General features: G+C 41.0%; 1 protein-coding gene across 8 annotated transcripts in view; it reads right to left on the bottom strand.

The window, feature by feature from the left end:
- LOC108497544 (serine/threonine-protein phosphatase 4 regulatory subunit 1-like) overlaps positions 1–19,934 on the bottom strand; it is a 33,252-nt gene that overhangs the window by 9,237 nt on the left and 4,081 nt on the right. For 6 of the 8 annotated variants that reach the window (XM_017815232.1, XM_017815231.1, XM_017815228.1 and 3 more), the window contains 18 exons: positions 19,005–19,137; positions 18,578–18,684; positions 17,834–17,976; positions 17,161–17,307; positions 15,466–15,573; positions 14,248–14,313; positions 13,510–13,668; positions 12,829–13,022; positions 12,072–12,499; positions 11,141–11,373; positions 10,153–10,245; positions 9,459–9,644; positions 9,003–9,164; positions 8,297–8,397; positions 7,044–7,164; positions 6,206–6,340; positions 5,360–5,501; positions 144–4,626 (listed from right to left, as the gene is read on the bottom strand). In XM_017815232.1, the coding sequence (XP_017670721.1) occupies positions 4,472–4,626; positions 5,360–5,501; positions 6,206–6,340; positions 7,044–7,164; positions 8,297–8,397; positions 9,003–9,164; positions 9,459–9,644; positions 10,153–10,245; positions 11,141–11,373; positions 12,072–12,499; positions 12,829–13,022; positions 13,510–13,668; positions 14,248–14,313; positions 15,466–15,573; positions 17,161–17,307; positions 17,834–17,976; positions 18,578–18,684; positions 19,005–19,137 (2,813 nt within the window). In that variant the 3' untranslated portion in view covers positions 144–4,471. The remainder of the gene's footprint in view (positions 1–143; positions 4,627–5,359; positions 5,502–6,205; positions 6,341–7,043; positions 7,165–8,296; positions 8,398–9,002; positions 9,165–9,458; positions 9,645–10,152; positions 10,246–11,140; positions 11,374–12,071; positions 12,500–12,828; positions 13,023–13,509; positions 13,669–14,247; positions 14,314–15,465; positions 15,574–17,160; positions 17,308–17,833; positions 17,977–18,577; positions 18,685–19,004; positions 19,138–19,934) is intronic. The other 2 variants (XM_017815225.1, XM_017815226.1) reach the window with 2 other exon arrangements.

The raw sequence follows: 19,934 nt of genomic DNA on the forward strand, positions 1-19,934 counted from the left end.
CAAGCCCACCTCAGCACTGCTGTGCTGAACACACTCCCCACCTCAAACACCAAATACACGAGGCCGTTTGGGGGCAATTCTGCGGCCTGGGAAGCAAGAAGGGGGTTTGCTGTGCCAGAGGAGGATTGTTCCAAGAGCATTACCATGTCTCAGGAGAAACTTGGCACTTCCCACACGACTTCTGTGCTGGCCACAGCCAGTTCCAGGGCAGCTCTGAGCACCACCCGTCCCTTGCTCTGCTCTGCTCCCAGGAACTCTGTGTGGTGCCTGTGAAGTCCTCAGTAATTCCCAGGTGGGCTCTGCAGAATAAACACAGACCTTTTAGTGCCATTCTTTTTAGGTATCAACCAAGGGGTGTTTGCACACTACATAAATCCCCCTGGATCAGCTACATCATCCCTGCCTGTCTCCTGTTACTCTGCCCCATCTTGATTCTCTACTCTCTAATGATATTTACTCTTAGCCGCCCCTTGGAGTGGACATTATTCTGGCTTTTCCTTTCACCTGCAGCTATTAAGTCCCACAAAATCATCCAGAAGTTGTTCCTTTTTGCAGTCCTTGACCTTCTCTTAAATGTATTGGAAGCTGACCTGAGCTTTTGGGGTAAGAGGACACACAGCACTGGCCACATGAGCCCAGACTCCACAGGAGGCAGCCAAGACTTTGGGCCTCAATTCCAGAGACAGCTCCTAAACCCAGGCTACCTGAGGAAACAGTCCTGTATCACATTCCTTCCCAGGAAGAGCTTTTTTTGGTAATAAACTCAAACATCAGTTCTGCAGTGTTGCTGAGAGGCCTCTTAGGAGCAATTGTCAGGTGTGCTCATGCTGCTGTTCCTCCTGCAAAACCATTTCCATGTTGGGCAGCATCTTCCACAGTGGTTTTCTCAGCTGTAAGTGGAAGCTGAATGGTTATTTCTTAAAAATAAAGAGGGGGAGTTATTTGAAAAAAAACCAGTGTCACCAATCTTTCTGTGGGGCTCTTATGCCAACACACCTTTTGTTTCAAAGAACCCTTTGTTCTTGGGGCACATCCTTCTGTTTCCTGCTTTACACCTGGTAGGGAGAACATTTAATACACAGGGATATGAAACAGTTTCTGCCTCTGATTCTCATAACATAGACAAGTCCCTTGGCCTCACAGGAACACCCAAGAACAGACAACCTCAACCTTCTAATGGTGTTTTAAGATAACCAAGAAAAAGGATTTTATGCATACTTGTGTTTCTCCCATCTATACAAAACCACCTGGATTAAGTATCTGGTTGAGAAAGTGAAATGTAAAATGGCAGACAGCTGAATTAAAATAATACAAGTATTTTCCAGCCATCAGGATAAGTTGAAGCACTTTTGGCACACTCACTTCAAGGAAAAAGTACAGGGAGAGCTAATTCACATCTCTGGATATCTAATGGATTTTTTTTTTTTACTGCTCAGTATGAAAAATTCCACATTCAGCCTTGGTCAGACACCTGAGAGATGTTTCATTATCCCACAGAATACACTCCCATCGCACCCATGACAAAAGCCGGTTACCACAAGTTGGTTTATAAAACAGTCACAGATTTATTGAGATAAATACAAATACAAAGTTACATAGATTCTTTACTCTGACAAACAAGAGACACTTCCAGAGTGTCCCCACTTAACCGGGTTCTAAACAGCACCGTGCACAGACACAGCCGAGCGATGCCACGGGGACGTCACACGGGGCACCAGTGACACCAGGGGGCTGGAATCCTTTGGATCACAAGGGCCTGACCATTTCCCACAGCATCCAAGCAATATTGCACCCACCACTGTCACTGCCACGTTCCTTAGCTAGAAATGGAGAGCTCTACTCTTACTGCTGTTGTGAAATTCTACCTTTGCTCCATCTGGCTTTTCAAATGCATCTCTTTGCATAACTGAAGAGCCCATCAACTCCATCAACACCCCCCTGTACCCATTGCACACATTTGTCCTGTACAAGACATAAAGTGCAGCCTTAGTCATGCTGAAACCACCTCTAGTTTAAAACTCAACCAAAAAGACAAACTTGTAGAGGGTAAATCTGTTTAACAGACCCGCACAGTCTACAAAAAACCCACCCCAGAACTGTGATGGCCCCCGTTAGTACATGCAAGTGTAAAGTTGCAAAAGGAGGTTTTAAAACACTCCACTGAAATCATATCGTTCAAAACTGACAGGAATTCGGGAGCCAGAGAGGTACCGGAATATTGTTAAAAACAAGGAGCTTTGTTTAGCCTTTTAGTGAACTTTTATGGCTGGTGGCTTACCCTTTACACACATTCTAGTTAAAAACTCCCAGTGAACACTAACCAAACATGCTAAAACATATGGAAGCTTGTGTTTTCCAGTGGATTATTGCAAGTCAAGGAAACTATTTAAGGTGATCCGACAAACAGAAACCCGGGTTGGGTTATGTTCAAGGTATTTAATTTATATACAGTATATTTCAAACATACTTACATATACACACACTTTAAAAAAAAAAATCTGTTCAGTGCTGAGAAATTTAATGAACTGATAATAAAAAACAGAAGTCAAACCTTGTCAGAAAGGCCTTAGAAAATCTGAACTGTTAGAAAATACCAGTATAATGCCAGCATTAGAAAAAGATATTAGAACTAGAAAAAAATAACTTGAGGGGTCTTTTTGTTAAGAAATAGCAATCATAAAAAGTCTGTACTGAAGAAGTATTTGTTTTAAATTATAAAAAAAACCTGTAAAAAATTAAATGTAGAACATTAAAGAGTTTACAGAGTTTACACTGTTTGCTGCAGTAGCAGTGGTATAGTTCTGCCTGCAGCTCCCAAAGAGCAGTTTGTGATCTCACAAGGAAATCACTTGTTACAAAGACTGTACAGATCATATAATACATGAGCAGTTAACTTACCCAAAACTGAGCCCTCCCAGAACACAGAACCCAGCTGAGGAACCTACTTGTATTGCAGACAAGCCCCACTCAAACCCAACCAAAACAGCCACTGCTGTAACAACCTTCCCCACGTGAACTCTGAGGGGAGACACCTACACAGGTCTGTGCAGGAGAAAGGACCCTCCTCAGCCAGCAACTGTCACCACGTGGAGCCATTTCTTTAGTATTCAAGCATTAGTTTTGGAACAGGATAGTTTCAATCCCCACTATAAAAATGGCTTTTTTTTCCCCCCAGGCCGCTCATTATTGCGGATTTGGGACCCAGGAGAAGACAGGGCCCAGCAAAAGTACTGGTTTTATCATTTTTCCAACTGTCTGAAGTTACTCAATTTTCCCAACACAACTCTGCTCCATCTGTGTATTTTTCCTTTCTTCCAAAGCCCCTGTCTCAGGACACAGAAGACATCCTGCCTCACCTTACCTTCAGTAACCTTCATTTGGGGTTTGCCCCAAACCTTCCCAAACAATCCACAGAAGTTACAGAGCAAACTGTGTCACACCTTTCCCTGGAACACTTCTGATCTGGGTGTTTTCAGAATTTAGAGGTCCTCTGTTTCTCAGGAAAAGCTGTTTGGGACTTAAACACTGGGCAGGTTGAAAGGTATTTGTTAAACCAGGTGAGTAAAACAAACAAACTGAAGCCTGTAACCTTCTGTAACACCCCTGTACAGACACAGGATGTGTTGCAGGAACTGAATCCCTCAAGTGACCTTTGTTGGGGCAGAACGAGGAACTTTCCACTTGGGAAATCTACAGTCTCCCTACCCCAGGAGAGTCAGCAGTAACACCAACTGACCTGTGAGGGTGGGCAAGAAATAACAGGGCTGTTGTTATGACTGTTAACATCTGTAAGAGTGTAGCTCAGAAGTAACAAATTAATGGAAATGTCACAATATACAAAGAACCTTGAGCTCTCTGTGCTTTGAAAAATATCACATTATATTAAGTAAAAATGACCCATGCCCTAATTCTAGCAGTGTAACTACTTTAAAAAATGAAATGTTTTATGAGCTTTTTCCACTGATACAGAATTCAGTTCATTAATTTTTTGTTACAATTCAAAACTATTCACATATATACACTTTTTTCAAATAAATGCAATAGCTGAAACAATACAAAAACCACAGTATAAGTGAAGAAAGAAGGGAAGTTTGTTATAATCAGGTTTTAAGATTCAGAAACCATTTTAAGCTTGTAGCAGCCTTGTGCTACTGGAAATGTTTTGTTAAAAAATGAAATGTGAATTCCAATTAACACTGAAACACTGAGTGTGGTGTAAGACTTTACAGATAATACTGAACTGCAGGTGAGATCAGAGTTATCACCCACATTTACAGAGGGAAAACCAGAAGGGATTACTCATGGGAGTCAAACAGCGGGGCAGAGGAAACGAGGTCATGAAACGAAGACAGGAACATTTCCTGCTCAAACAGGTAACAGAACCCACCTTATCTGCCCACATTACTCACACCAACACGACCACAAAGTGAACAACTGTCCTGCTGTTCAGCCCCTGCTGCAGAACAACTTGTTAGTTCTGTTTTTCAATGGTAATATTGTCCATGTTACCCTGTTTTAGTTTTATGGTGGCAAAGAAAGACACATCTTGATCTCTGTCAGATTGCAGGGCCAGAATGGTCTCTTCTGCAGCTTCTAGATGAGGATTGCCAACACTTTTAAAATAAGCTAGAATAAGGGAAGAAAAAAGACAATTTTAATCAAATCCAAAAGAACAAACCCTAGGGCATAAGTAGTGCAGAAATCCAGAGGATGCCAAAAACATCTGGGGTAGCTTATCCAATTTATAGTCTCCTTACAGAAACTACAGGAAGCCAAGGAAGCTGACAGAGAAGGAGAAATATGCTGCTTCTGACTCATCTTCTAAGGTACTTAAATACTTCTAAGATAAATTCTTTTTGCTGAGCCCTAAACAGAAATGTCTCTGAGCAAAAGCAGGCTCAGGAACCTGCCACTGTACAGTGCAATCCAAAACATTCTCCATACTTTATTTTGCAAAAAAGATAAGAGAGGAGATTTCTGTGCATCTTCCTTTGAATAATCAGGGATCAGCTGCCTTTTTTCTGTCATTTTTAAGGAATTGTAACACAGGAAACTGCAGCACGATGGATCCCAAACCCTGCAGCTGCCTCGGCCGCTGTTGGCGAGGCCACAGTGCCCCCAAGCGGGTCCTGCTGGATTAACAAAGCCACTTCCAGGCCCTCTAGGGATAATCATCCCATATTCCAAGGCTGCAAAGCCACTCCTAAAATTCCTAAATCTACACTCTCCAGTCCAAAGTTAAATGCACTATCCCAGAGTACAAGGTATGATCCTGTTTAACAGCCTTGCAATGAACTGAGCAGAGGAAAAGCAGCATTCCCGAGATGTTGGGCCTTTCCAAGGAAATTCGTGACCACACCTTTCTCCAGCAGTGTCTGCCTGAGGGCCTTGGCAAGCAGGACCCTGACGTTGGGCACGGGATCTGAGGCAAGGCTCAGGAGACTGGGCAGTAAGTGCTCCACAAACTGGTCCGCGGGCATACACTCCTCCTCCACCACGGCCTAGGGACAGACACAGCACAGGAAAACAAGATTTGTGTTAAAAATACACTATGTGCCATTTCTTTCCATCCTGTCCTTAATTTGGCCTATTAAAAAAAGCTCTGAACAATTACACCCTACCCTGTGTTGGTGAAATAAGCACAGCCTTTGAACTGCTGTTCTGATAACATGTCTTACTGTTCCAGAGTTCAGCCAAAGATGAACGAACAACAGCAAATTTCTTTCAAGTATATTTTAGAAAACGTTTCTCTCTTGGCTGTCATCACCCTTTTGCCTTTGAACATTTAACCCTTGCTCCTCATTGCTACTTAATTAAGCATTTTTGGTTTGGAGGGGGTGGGTAAGTGGCAATAAAGAGGGAAATAGTTCCTGGCATGTAGCACCCATTGGTAATTTGAAGAGCTCTTGTCACCCTTTATCCTTACATGACCAAATATTAAAATGCATCTCAGTTTGGGACTTAATTCTTGACTTTGCCACTGGGATACCAGAAGTCCAAGGCTCAGCTACTGCAGCTGGAGGCACAGCCCCAGACAAAGACACAGCTTTAGCTGGACCAGCCGTGTCAACCCACAAAATCAGAGCCCAAAAATGACAAAACAAATTGGGAGTCCAAATTCTAGTTTTTCCCCATGTTGCTGCTAAAGCCCAAACCAGCTCCAAATGAAACAGTACACACAGAAACAGAGAGAGAACGTTCCAACCTGACAAATGAAGGCAAAGGCTTGTCTTCCAACCCACTTGGAGCTGTGCCGGAACCGCACGACAAGTTCATTGATGAAATTTAACCCCAGCGCATTTGCACTGTTTGTGTAGAACTTCTGTAGGATTGCTACAACCTGGGGGGTAAAGCAGGGGGAAAAGGAACAAAAAGAAGAGATGAGACTTCAGTTGCAGCCCTTAGAGTTAAAAAAACCCCCATAATTTCATTTGAATTCTACAAGGGGACACCAAACACAGCACTGTCAGCTGTGCTTGTAGATTTTAATAAATTCCTGTGCTTATTCTGGAACAAGCCCAAGTTTTAGAAAAGCTGTTTGTTCACCTGAACCAAAAACCACAAGAATTAAAACCAGCAGTAAAATAATGCCCCTTTACAGGGTGCCATGAAGAAAAGGAAGAGATTGAAGGAATATTTCTACTCCTTCAGGACATCTATGGGATGATGGCACTGTCATGAACTTCATAACAAATTGAATCAACTTTGAGGAAAGATCAGTAGTTGGTTGTTCTGTGTTTTGTTGTGGCTTTTTCCCCCAGAACTGGAGGAAGCTCTTCCAAATCTTATACATACCAGCTTTCATTCAGGTGAAAAGATTTATCATTCACATACAACCACAGAGGAAGATTTTAATATCTGTGGCAGGGGGACAACTCAAAATATTTTTTAAACTTTTAATTTCACTCTTTTCTGTACTGTTCACCATATTTATTAAAACATGTCTCAATTCACCCTACTTGTCTGAAAAAACAGTGATTTCAGATACCCCTCTCCAGGATCATTTTCCTGCTCTCCTGCCAGAAGTGAACTCAATCCCCTACCAGTTTGAAGGAGATCCACCGAACTTCTGAGACTTTGTCAGAGCAGAGAGTCAGTGCAATGTGTCTTAGGTAGTCATAGACATCGTTGGGGTTGTAGAGCTCCAGGATCAGGATCAGCTGCCTGGAACACAAAGGAAATCATTAACTCTCCCAGCTGCAGCACCAGCCTGCTCCCATTCAGCATCTGTTCCACGTGGGGAAGGAGCACAAAGGTACCACAGTCACTACAGAGTCCCTGAGCAGTTTGTTCTTCTCTTCACACACTTCAATCCATCAGGGAGTCCAAGAGAAACTGTTACCCAAACTACACCTATCGATATATCAAAATTATCCCAAATAATAACAAAAGCTACAACCGTAAGTAAAACAAGAAGTTTCTTTTGCAACTTCAAACCAATAACCTGTACGTTCTTGCAAAGTGAAAACTGACTATTTGCCCCAGTGTAGAAATCTGCCTTTCAGATAATAATTTGTACCTGAGAAGCTCACAGGACTCACTGCAGCCACAGCACTGCCAGCACAGAACAGCAGCAGGTCCCCACTAGGGGTCAGGGCACTGCTGGGAAATGTCCTTGTTTGCTGTGCCAAACTACAGAGGGACAGCGAGGCCTCAACAGCCCAAACACACCAACACCTCCACCGTGAAGGTCAGACTCGAGTCCCAAACTATTCCTACGAAGGTGCTGCAAATATCAACAGGGCTTGTAGAGAAAGAACTGTGGGATGTTGTTCTACCTTCACTATACAGCCATTTAGAAGTACCAAATTAACCAACTTACTTTTTAAGAACTGTTTTTTTCTTTCTCACACATGAGAAAAATTACTGTTTCCATACATTTCACTGATTTTTGCAAGGGAGCCTCGAACTAAATAAATTCTGAGACCTCATTGAATAGTATCTATCAGATTGTCATATTTCATTAGCTGTCAGTGAACCAGATCTCCATTTTAGTGTAATCACAGACATTTAACTTTCAATCACACTTGATTACAACACAACTTGAACAAAACAAAACAAACAAACAAAAAACCCACCAAAAACCACACACACAAAAAAAAACCAAACCAAAAAACCCAAACACTCCCAGCTCCCCCAAAACAACCCTAACAGCCAGTGGCTTTTAAATTGAGTTCACTACTAAAGAATGGTTTAAATTTTAGCTCCCCAACAGAGGTGCTAACTTCTGAATGTAATTGCCTATTTCCAAGTTAGTAATACAGATTAAAAACCAGAAGTTAATAAGATTACATACTCTGCCAGCTCGTAACGAAACCTCCAGTTCCTGCTGTTATCAGTCACCACAAATTCCTGAAGCTGGTAAAGATATTCTCGCCTTTTGTCTGCATGAAGTAGCTAAAGGAGAAACATGACTAGTGTAAAACTGGGAAAACTCAATACTTGCAGTTCTCTGGTGTGTTGCTCTGTTCACACCTATGTGCATTTTCCTTCTTGAAAGCAAGTGATCATTGACAAGATGCTTCCTAAAACTGTGCACAATCAGCTGAGAGCCTGGACACACAAGACTGACATCCAAAAAAGTACAGTAAGGCACTCCTTTGGCAAGGACACCCATCAAAGCACCATCTCTGGGCACCAAAAACTAAGGATTTGTGTGTACTGCCCACCAGGATCTGCTCTCTTCTCTCCCACTCCCAAACATAAATTGCTACTGGGCCAACTTTCCAGTTGGACTGCCCAAAATACTAATTCCTTTACAACAGCCAGCAGCATTTACAACCACATTCACAAAGGGTTTTCAGTTTTGATGTTTTGTTGGGTTATGAGACAAAAGAGAAGTGAGGCACATTAAAAAAGGAATAGAGACACACACAAAATGGCAGCTTTGTACAAAACTAAACATTAATTAGATCCTGATACATGCAGAGCTCATTAGAAGACTCCTAATATAATGGAGTCAGAAAAAAATGTATATGAAGAAATGAATTGCACTTCCCTACCTTCAGGAAGTCATACAGATGTTTGAGGACACCGATCCGCACTTCATCCAGGTCTTTCAGGAATCCATTGAAAATTGGCACCAGATCAGCAGCTGTCAGCTGATCCCCCAGGATCACTGCCAGCTCGTGGATGGAGAAAGCCAGTGTCCGACGCACCTTCCACTGCAAACAGGGCAACAAGGGAACTACATCAGGCACCAAACTAAAACACACAGGCTTTTCAACTACACCTGTGAGGGGATCGACAGAGCAGGACAAACAGGGCTGGTTACACAGCAGTACCAAGTGTTAATCATACTTATGAAGTCTCATTTAAGTCTTAAATTTTGCATTTTTAGTGCATATTTAATCCCTTACAAGAAATTATATGATCTTATAATAACTTCAGTGCAGCAAAGCGAACCAAAAAGTTCCTCAAACTTCTGATTTATCACTACAAACCTTCTTTTTCTTTACCTGTACATCTGAGGCCAGTGTCTCGTAGGTGTCCTTGAGGCAGTGCCAGTTCTGCCTGCCCAGTGTCAGGGCCACCCCGGGCAGGCTGTAGGCGCAGTGCTTGGCGATCTCCGTGTCCACAGTCTGGGCTCGAGCAGGGTCAGTCATGGACAGGTACTGGTCCAGTAAGGGCTGAGGGATGATATCCTGTAGAGAGACAGGGAATCAGTGACACACATGGGAATTCAAGGGCAGGAAGACAATACACCTGTTGTGCTCCAGTTCTCTTGCTCCCAACCCGTCAGCAGCAAACAAAGCATAGCAAGGCACCCCTGGGTGGGGGACCTTCCCCAAGGGAACGACCCCAACGCTTCTTTCTCCTCTCTTTGGGACAGAGCAGTCAGGAAGGAACAGTCATTACTACTTTATCAACACACTGCATCAACCAAGCTGAAAGTTTCTTCTTGGCTGAAGACAAAGAGTAAATCAGTGACAACACAGCACAGTCAGTGCCTGCCTTGGCTGCACAGGTTGCCTCTAAGGCACCAAAAAGGCAACAGAATGTTTCTAATTTTCTCATTTAAAATAGGGTTCCCCTCAAATCCCAGAGCATTCCTTCACATTCTGCAACTGATCCCTTGCACATCACTGCATTAGGGGTAAGATGAACTGTATCCAGCACTGCACTAAAGCCATTAGATGCTATTTTAATCACCTGGAATTTTGACTTGTCATCTTCAAACGGTGGATTATTTTCTTGCTCTTTCCTTAAAAATACACTGGTTTCTCTGTGTTGTTCCTCTGAGTCCTGGAAAAGGAGGTACTAGGTAGAGAAATGAATGAGACTTGATGCTGTTTGGGATATTTCAAAGCATCACACAGCAGGACAATGCAGCTCAGATCAGAACAGCCTTTTGCAGGCAGAGCCTTGCACAGGCAGAGCCTTGTTCAGTGTGTTTATGCAAATACAAAGAGACAACAGAGTTGTACACCGAGGCAAACACTACAGACCATGGCAGCAACAAGGGCAGCAGGAGTTAGATTTAATCTAATTCTGATCATAATTAAAAAAAAATAAAAATTTAAAGGTATTTTAGGACAAACTGATGAAAATTCCCAAATCTGTCATTTGGGAATTCTTCTCCCCAAATATCAACAAAAAGCTTCAAAAGAACTATAAGTTTAAAAGAACAAAACCACACAAATCTCCAAAGTTCACGCAGTATTTTACATTTTTGCTCATGGACAAGCTGCTTGTCTTTTTATTTCACCCTTAGCTCCAGCATGATTAAATACTGTGCAAACAATTCCTTTTACTCCTAATTGTATGTTGTAATCAACAAATAGTAACCAGGAACTGCGTGTGTGTCACCACCTGATTCAGCCTCCTGTCTAGAGATAAAAGACTAAAATTAGATCCATTACAGGAAGAGGTGAGACTGTACTTGCTACATTTGATCAGGAAAAATCCTGCAAGACTCCTGCCAAACTAACTCCTGGGTCATCTGGGTGCAAACAGAAATGACAGCCCTCACTGGCTTTTCTTTTTTAACCAGAGTAAGTAGAATGTGATAGCTGTGGCCTAGTAATGTTCAAGGGCTTTGGATCAGAAGTGGGTCAGTTATGTCAGGGACTACACAAACCCAGCCAGGACTCGTGCAGGCAGGAATTCCTTTCAGACATGGAGCACAAAAGTTACTTACTGTGCTTTTCAGCAGACTGGTGGCTGACTGGTCACTGAAGTTCTCCTGGGAGGCAGGGGATGAGGGACTGTCCTCCTGCACCTGGGTGCAGGCAGCATCTGAAACAGCTGCTTCATCTGAAATGCTTTTGTTCTGAAGATTGCCACTGCTTTCTTCCATTTTTTTGGTCTCACAATCACCAACAGAATCAAACTGAGCAGCTCTGAGAGCAGCAGACAACACTTGGACCTGAGCTGTATAACACAAACAACGACTGTTTAGTCTCCCTTCTGCATTTAAAAGCATTAAACTTGTAGTTAACTCATCTGAAAAAAGAAGCTTAGTATGAGCTGCACAGAAATGGTGTGTTCACAAACATTTGCTCTTGGAAGGAAAAGGCCTCTTACCCTGGAGCACTCAAGAGACTTGGTGAAACAAGAAACTGAGCTGACTATGGATGACAAAGATGGATTTGGTCCAGGAAACACCCTCAGACCCCACTACCAGGCCATTAGCACTTCAATGTGTTCCACAATGGGCCTATATTGGGTGGCTATGGAGGGATAACTTGGAATTAAGGCCATTCTCAGCCAAGTATTAGATGAATTCAGCTGATCACAGGCAGCACTGTCACTAAAACCACAGTACCTACAGTATTTGGAATCTGTTAAAACTGTCTTTAACAAGCTCTTGTCTCTTTAACAACCCTTTTGTAGTTAGATCAATTTATTTCTCATGCCAACAGAAGCCAGGAACACTTCTCCAGCTGTTCTAGAAATAACTCAGGTCTTATGAAAAAGGCTGTTGCATAACTTTCTACTGTAATTTACTGCTCAAGGAAGGCTCATCACCCTGTGAACACCAAGTCAATTAAAAAGCAGTCAGGGGTTTTGTAAAGGCCAGGAGAAAACCTGCTCAGAGAAAACATGATTTTACTACTACAGAGTCTCACCTTGAACATCTGGATCATCTATGTGCTCTTGTAAGCTTTCTAGAACCTTTTTTATTTCACTACTAGCAACACAGTTATTGCATGGCACAGAACAGCTCTCATTGTGCTTTTCAGTCTTGAACTGGAACAGCTCCAGCTCCCGAGTGATGTCAGGCAGAGGAGGGCGCCAGTACAGGAACGTGTTGAACACGTCCTCGCCAGCCCTCGAGGGCATTCCAGGGATACTGCTGTCCTTGGTGACCTCAGGGACACCAGCACCAGCCCTGGCACCCTGAGACAGGCAAGACACATCTTCTCCAGGACTGGCACAACAATCTGAACCTTCTTCTCGTGTGTCTTTATTCAGGTTCTCAGAGAGCTTTGTGTTCACTTCTGCTGAAATCTCCTCAGTTGGTGCTTCTGGTTTGATTTCCATTGGTTGTTCTGAGCTGTAACAGACACACACACTTACTGAAATACTCTGTAACAGCAGGTTTTCAGTGAAATAATTCATAAAAGACACCAGCAACAACAGAAGCTTTTCTCTACAGAAAGACAGAATTTATGTTACCACTATGCTTTACTGCACCAGTTTTCCCTTTACCCTCTGGTGAAGGCAAAGTGAATTTTTCAATAAACTGGCTACACTCAAATGTGTAATCTCACTTCTTCTCTAGAACTATATTCTCAAGCTGAGATCTTAAGCCTTGACAAGCAACAAAACCAATTAACTTCTTTTAATCCCTTCCACTACACCACCCGTTTTCCCATGATTTACCTGGACAATGTAGCATTTGCACTGGAGGACATTAAAGTGACATTGTTGCTTGGCTGACAGGGATTGGAATTCACATCTTGTGCTGGGGGTCGGATACTCAGTGTCCCGTCTTCTCGAATGTAAAGCCCAGCACTTGAAGGGTTTGCAAAGGTAGAAATAAATGGGCCAAGAGACTGAAAAGCAGCCTGACGAACCTGGGGGGGGGTGCAAGAACAGTCAGGCTTCATCAGCTCCCACAGAGTTGAAAAATGAAAATCTGGTGCAATTTTTTAGGAAGAACCGATTGGTTCTTACTGTAACAGCTTCATTTAATACAAAATACAACCAAGTACCAAATAAGTGCCACCTAAGCAAAGGGTGTTAGAACATCAATCATGTAACTACAATCACTGCACAGAAATCTTTTAAAAGTTAAAAATTTGAAGGACATCCCTGTCTACTTCAATCTATTTAACACAAGCAACCTTCTCTCAGAAGTGTATTTACAGTTAGAATTTCTATGAACAGGGTTCTTTAAAAGTAATGAGAGAGGAAAAATAAGATCTGTCTTAATAGAAAAGATTAGTTTTTAGTGCATTAGACTCCAATCTCAGCAAATGTTCTTCAGCACACTTCTGACTTGCCCATTATTTCCCAGGATGTGTCTGGGAAGATGCACCAATTCCAGGGTGAGTTACTCACCCATCTGCAGGTGTCACTGATGAGGCTGATGAACAGGGGGGACAGTTTGCTCCTGCGAACCTCTGGGGACGTGGTGTAGGACACTGCCATGAAGCACTCAGCACAGGCTTTCCTCATCCCCCAGACACTGTCAGAGCAGAGCTCAAAGAACTTGGGAATCTGCCAAAAATAAGCAAAACCAAGGCTAATTAAAGGCTAAACACAGTCTGCAGCAATACCATAGTATTTGTCTGAAAACCGGACACAAACACAACGAGAGAACAAAGTGAAGAACAGAAGAAAGAGGGACAGGTTAAACACATACACTAATTGAAGGAATTGGGAAAAAACCCTAGCTGTCTCCCATTTAATCCATTAGGATTTTATGTATAATTATATGTAATAAGGAAGAATAGAAAGAATTATTAATGGCCTGTTTTTCCTGAAATCATGACTTGATTGATTATCTAGTTCTGGGAAAAAAAGAGTGAGTCAGTAATTCTAAAGTGTGTATGTATGTATATAAAAATATATATATCTGCTGTCAATTACATTTTTAAACATGTTTTGCAAAACAAGAACTTTGCATTTCTCTTCATTCCCAGTTTTGCTAAGTAATTGCAACCAAGGCCTTAACCTAATCAACTCAAAAAAAGCATGCATGTTAAATAATTTATAGACAAGACAATAAAAGAGCACATTATTAAACTTTTTGAACTGAGAAATACAAGTCTTGTAAATTGATTTGGTTTTACATACCAGCAGTCTTTCTGTGGCTTCTTGCCCAACTGCATTACAAATGTCACCAAAATTAGCTGCACAAATCTAAGAAATAAAAAAGCCATTAACAACACTGTGTCTCTTTCAAGGGCATTAGTTTTATTAACATCAACTTCCCCCTGGATTATTTATCCCACAGAACAACTGCACATGTCTGGACTATTCAAATTTCAGCCCTGTAACTACAGTGTGTAACATTAACTCATCCCAAAGAAAGACTTGTGCCATGCAGTGTCCACACACCACGTGCCTCGGAAATCAATCGTGACAAAGGTTTCTGCATGAAGAGCATCATCTACCTCAGTAACCACACAAGGGACAATAAGCCTGCCTGATAGTTTAAATTACTTTGAGCAGCAGCTGTCAAACCCAAAGCAGGGGAACACATGATACCAGGGTCAGGACTTAGGTGTACTGACAGAACTATCCTGGCTCAAGGTGGCTTAAGTACTTTGCTGAGGCAAAGTTTAATCAAGGGCTCAAGTTAGTGCCATTTCCAGGCCATTAGAGAAGCTATAATTAAGGCAAAAGGGACATCCCCTCATGCTGGAAAAAGATGTTGCCAAAATCTGAAATCAATTAAGATAGGACTGTGTTAATACTCATTCTATTCACTTCATGTGCTTATTTACAAGGCTATAATGCAGCTCGAATTCCAACAAGTGCAGCTTATGTTACACACCAAGCTGGAGCTCTGCGTGACCCTTAAGTCTACTCAAATATTTTAAGACTTCTTATGCTACAAGTTTCCTTTTGTACTCAAACATGAATTAATGTATTATACTTCTGGGATTTCTCCTTTCAATAGCAATAGATTTAAAAAAAAAAAAAAAATTAAAGGAAGGATGTCTCAAATGTCTGTTATTTTTGAATTTCTGGTTTAAACGAGATGGTAGAGATGAGGTAATTTGTTTGCATCCTATAACCACTCACAGCAGCTTTAAAAAAACAGTTGTGCAAAACTATTAAATGTGCAAGACCAGTTTAACTGCTGGACCAAAGCTATTCACCAAGGTCTGTTATCCATTTCTTTACTGCACCACAGAAGCTATAACCGTGCCAATAAATAAAAACTGCTCTTCCAGATGCTTTCAGAGTTCATCAGCTAAAGTAATGACTAAATTATTTAGGAAGGGATTTGAACAGCAACATGCAAGTTTCATTTTTAGGTAGCTCAAGAGCTGGAAACACACCAACCTTTCGGACTTGAAACAATTTGCCATCACTGCACAGTTCACAGAAACGAGGAAGCAGCATGTGCTCAACTGTTGTTCTGCTCAACATAGAGGCCATTTTACAGATTATCTGAAAAACAGGAAAGGGATGTGTGAAAGGAGAAGAAAATTATAAAGCTTGGACACACAGCCAAATATTCCTCCTAAAAATTACCTCAGAGAGCAAGACAGCAGAAGTCAGATAGATTTAACTGCTACACATTATTCGTGTTTTCATACACCTGTTTCACGTGAAAGACAACTATATTTTTATTTTAAATCATTCTATGTGCCTGAACTGTGCCTGAACACAACATTTCTGCATGTAATTCATTGTCTTTTATCTCGTTAAATAGACTTCCATTAATGTATTTGTTTTCAAGGTGTTTACAATGGGGCATACACTGGGATTTTGTACAGAGAAGACAAAAATCCCATTGCACTTATAAAACCCACACTCTTTAGGCACATTAGAAATATCTCATACTTCAGCATGCAAGGAAGACATTGGGCTCTAGCAGGATTGTTCAAATACTTAAAAATGTGCACAGTCCCAGCTCTTTATAGGCTCAGACACCAAAATAAAACACAAGTTTGCCATACAACAGGAGAGAAAAGGGAGTGCAAGAAAAACCAGGTATATATGTGAGCTAATGCACACTGTACAGGACTGATCCTCAGGAATTTCAGGAGTTAACAGTGCACAGGTTAAAGGAAGTTAGTAACATTTTCACTACCATTACAAACCATGTTTCTGCTGTGAAAAATCAGGTGCTTTGGACTCTGTGTTTTCTGTCAGTTCCCAGTTTCTGGGATAAGTTTCTGTAATTCTTGTATTTGTAACAGGAAAAAGCAAGGGGCTCCCATGCACTTTCCTACTCAACTGCTCTGCCCACAGCAACAGGAGTTTAATGCTTACACAGGTGTTGTCAGATTAACAGTACTCATCTATTTTTATTTTTCAAAACATGTTGGAGCTTTCTACCTCCACAAAAAATAAGCTTTATTCCTTTCTAGGAATAAATGTTTGCCTTTTTAACAGAATGTTAAATAAGAACGAAGGAAAACACCATTCAAGGACTTTCCTACAAATTTTCTAACTCCTAAAAGGCATCTGGTGCTCAGATGTCATCCTGGAAAACTGCCTAAGCAATTCCCAACTCCCAAACAAGGAAGAGGAAAATCTAGCTGGTAAAATATTTTACAGGTCAAGTGTCAGATATCCATGCTGAAATGTAATTACACACCAGCACTTTTCTGTGGAGTCAACTGATTTCCATAAAGTCACCAGGCAATGTTTTTTTCATAACACTTCAGAACTCAGAGAGGTCATCACTGACACATCTACAGCGTTACTGTGAAACCTGGTGGAGCAAATGCAAAGAAACTGCTGGGGAATAAAACAATCTTAAGAAGAATTAAAACAAGGCTGCCAAGGAGCAACTGTATTTTAAAGTTATCCAGGTACCATTTTGACATCATTTAGCATGCTGAAGTATAAAAATGGTCTCTCTGTATTTTCAAGAATTCAGAACAAAAATTAAAGACTTGTTGTGTTAAACTAAAAAATCCAAATATCTTAAAGAATAAACACAAAAAGTTTGATTGCTTATTTAATGGCAGTATTATTCCTGGACCTCATCTTAATTGTCATTATAATTTAATGTTATAAACTTACATTCACAGCTTCCACCTTGTACTCATCATCACTGTCAGGGGCAGAGAGGTCCAGCAGGATGGGACACACCTTGTTTTCAATGTCACTCTGAGCCACAAGGTCCTGTTCCAGCAGTATCAGCAGTGCCTCCTGACCTGCCTTTCTAACCTGTACACAGGAACACACAAAACCAGTTTGTCACCGTAAAACCAACATTTACTGATACAAGAACCAAAAAAAAACCATTTTTTCAATGAACACACAGGTACAAGTTAAAAAAACAACAAAGCAGACCCATAAAAAGAGTCTCAGTTTTATGACCATGAGGAATTAGTAATAAAGACTACAGTTTAATATAACCATTAGATGACATTTCATCATATTCTGATGAGAAGCCAAAAGATGAAGCATAAAGCAGGATTTGCAAGTTATGACTCCTGTAACAGACCCCATCCCTGTGCTGCTGAGCCAATGCTATAAGTTTTCCATTATCTGCCAAGGAAAGTATTAAAAAAAAAAAGAAAAAAAAATCAGACCTCACAGAAAAATGTGCTGACACCAGTAAACAGAGCACTGCATAAAAGCCAGGTGTCAATCAGCATGGAATTTCCTGTTATCTCTCTCCCATGCCTCCAATGCACTGAACCACACAGAATTTTCCAACAACTCAACTCATGTTGTCTGCTTTTCCTACCTGATTGTTAACATCTGTGAGGTATCTCACTACTATGGGCATAAGGTATTCAAAAAATGCTGTGGGGAAATTTGGTCTGCTTTCCTGCAGGAAAATGGCAATGGGAGGGATCTGTTCCATCAGCTCTGTACGTACAGTTGGCTCTAGAAATAAAAGGCAAAACTACATTAGTAAGTATGAAATTAAGATCAGGTACCTTAAGGAAAAAGTAGCATTTTTCTTTTTGTTTTCGCAATAGAGGAAAATGAAAACAATCAAAATATAGAAAGGGCATCACAGATTGCCTGTTCTTCAAGGAAAACTAAATCAAATGGAATAGCCTTACATACATCATCACAGTTCAGACACTTGGCATCAGAGACTTCCCAAACAAATCAGATAAAATAAGGGCACTAGCTGGAAAACCCAGTCACCACAAATACATGCACATGAGGTATTAAAACACACAGCTGCTCTGTGCCACCTACAGCACAGTCAGATGTAATAAATTCCTTGAAAAATATCACTTCAGGCCCTATTCTAAGTAAGAACCTTTCATTTAACATCTTATCTACCACACAACATAGTTCAAAAGCAGAGAAAAATTGATCTTCTTTTCATTGACAGACATTGCTGCTGGATGATTTAGTTCCCTTAGTTCACTCTTTGCCTCTCAAAATTGAATGTCAGTACTTTCTATATTGCAGCTTATGTAAAATAAACTACAAAAATTAAGAAAACCCAAGCAAAACAAAGCTTTCAAACCTGCATCTTCAGAGAGCCTGACCACTATTTCCATTACAGTCAGGAAGTCTTCTTCATTGTTACTGAAATCTCGAAAGACATCCAGAAGACCTCTGGCAATAATTTGCCTGTGGAGTGAACAACATTAATTGCCATAATATCCAGCCAAAAACATGTAGATGGGACACCAGGGGAACTTATCCAATGTAAATGGGGCACCTTAAAAAGACCTCTGACCATTCTACATCCCAACCAAAGAAAGATGGAATCAAGAGAACTTATTCAGATAATCAAGAACGAAAACCTCTTTTCATGGAAATGTTATACAAAAGTTATTCAAATAGAAATAATAATATGCATGCGTTTGGGAGATTAATAAAAGACACAGTGACACCTTAACATCCTCAGTGCACTCAGTTATCACCAGGTGTGGCTCTTGCACCCCTACCTGTTAAAGACATTATCGCTGAAGGCATATTTTTCTAGACGAGCCAGTGGAGTTAAGTTATCCTGTCCAGGGATATCCAGGAATGCTGTTATCCTCATGCTATCACAGTCTGGCCCATAATCTTCAAATCCAACTTGAAAGACAAGAAAAGTAACAGACAAAAAAAAAAAAAACAAAACAAAGCCCAAGAGTCAGCAAGAGATGTTACAATGGAATACATGATAGCAGTAACTATTTCTTCAAGAGTATTTGAACATCACTGGAAACAGCTTTCCAAAACCAAAAAATCTTAAATTGTATCTAATGAAGTTGAGTGCAACACTTGCACATAGCCCTGTAAATTTAAGCTTTGATATTTAAATCAACTGTCAAAATCTTTGGCTTTAAACACACTTGACTTTGCCCTTTGAGTGCAGTAACCACATGCATTTCGAGTTAAGAGGGCTCAGCTCACACAATTGCCACAAACTGACCCACAAATTCAAAGGGAAAATAAGTTCCATTAAAAGGAACTGAAATTTTAACAGTTTTAGAGTTGCAACTCTCAAACTGTATTGCTTTAAAACAGCAAATTCCTATGTCTTTTTCCAACTTCCCAGGGGACATTTTTCTCACTGTAGTTACTGAGTTGCACATATTTAAATCAGACCAGTAGCTTTGGGAAAAACTTCACCTTCACCATACTTGGAAATGTGCTGGGGGCTTCCTGCTGCAGATCCATCAACTACAGACTTTTCCACATAAGCATACTCTGTTCTAAGCCTTTTTTGTATTTGCAGCTTTACACTTTTACCCAAGTATTAAATTTGCCTCAGAAAGTCCAAGAGTCACCTAATCCAGTAACAATTACAGAATATAGGCAGAAGGTAAAACTGTGAGAAGGAAATGGAATGGGATGACTTTGCTGTCAGACTTATTTTAATCCTTCAT

Source organism: Lepidothrix coronata, unplaced genomic scaffold (genome assembly GCF_001604755.1).
Source record: "Lepidothrix coronata isolate B3197 unplaced genomic scaffold, Lepidothrix_coronata-1.0 Scaffold49, whole genome shotgun sequence".
In the NCBI taxonomy this organism is placed as follows: domain Eukaryota; kingdom Metazoa; phylum Chordata; class Aves; order Passeriformes; family Pipridae; genus Lepidothrix; species Lepidothrix coronata.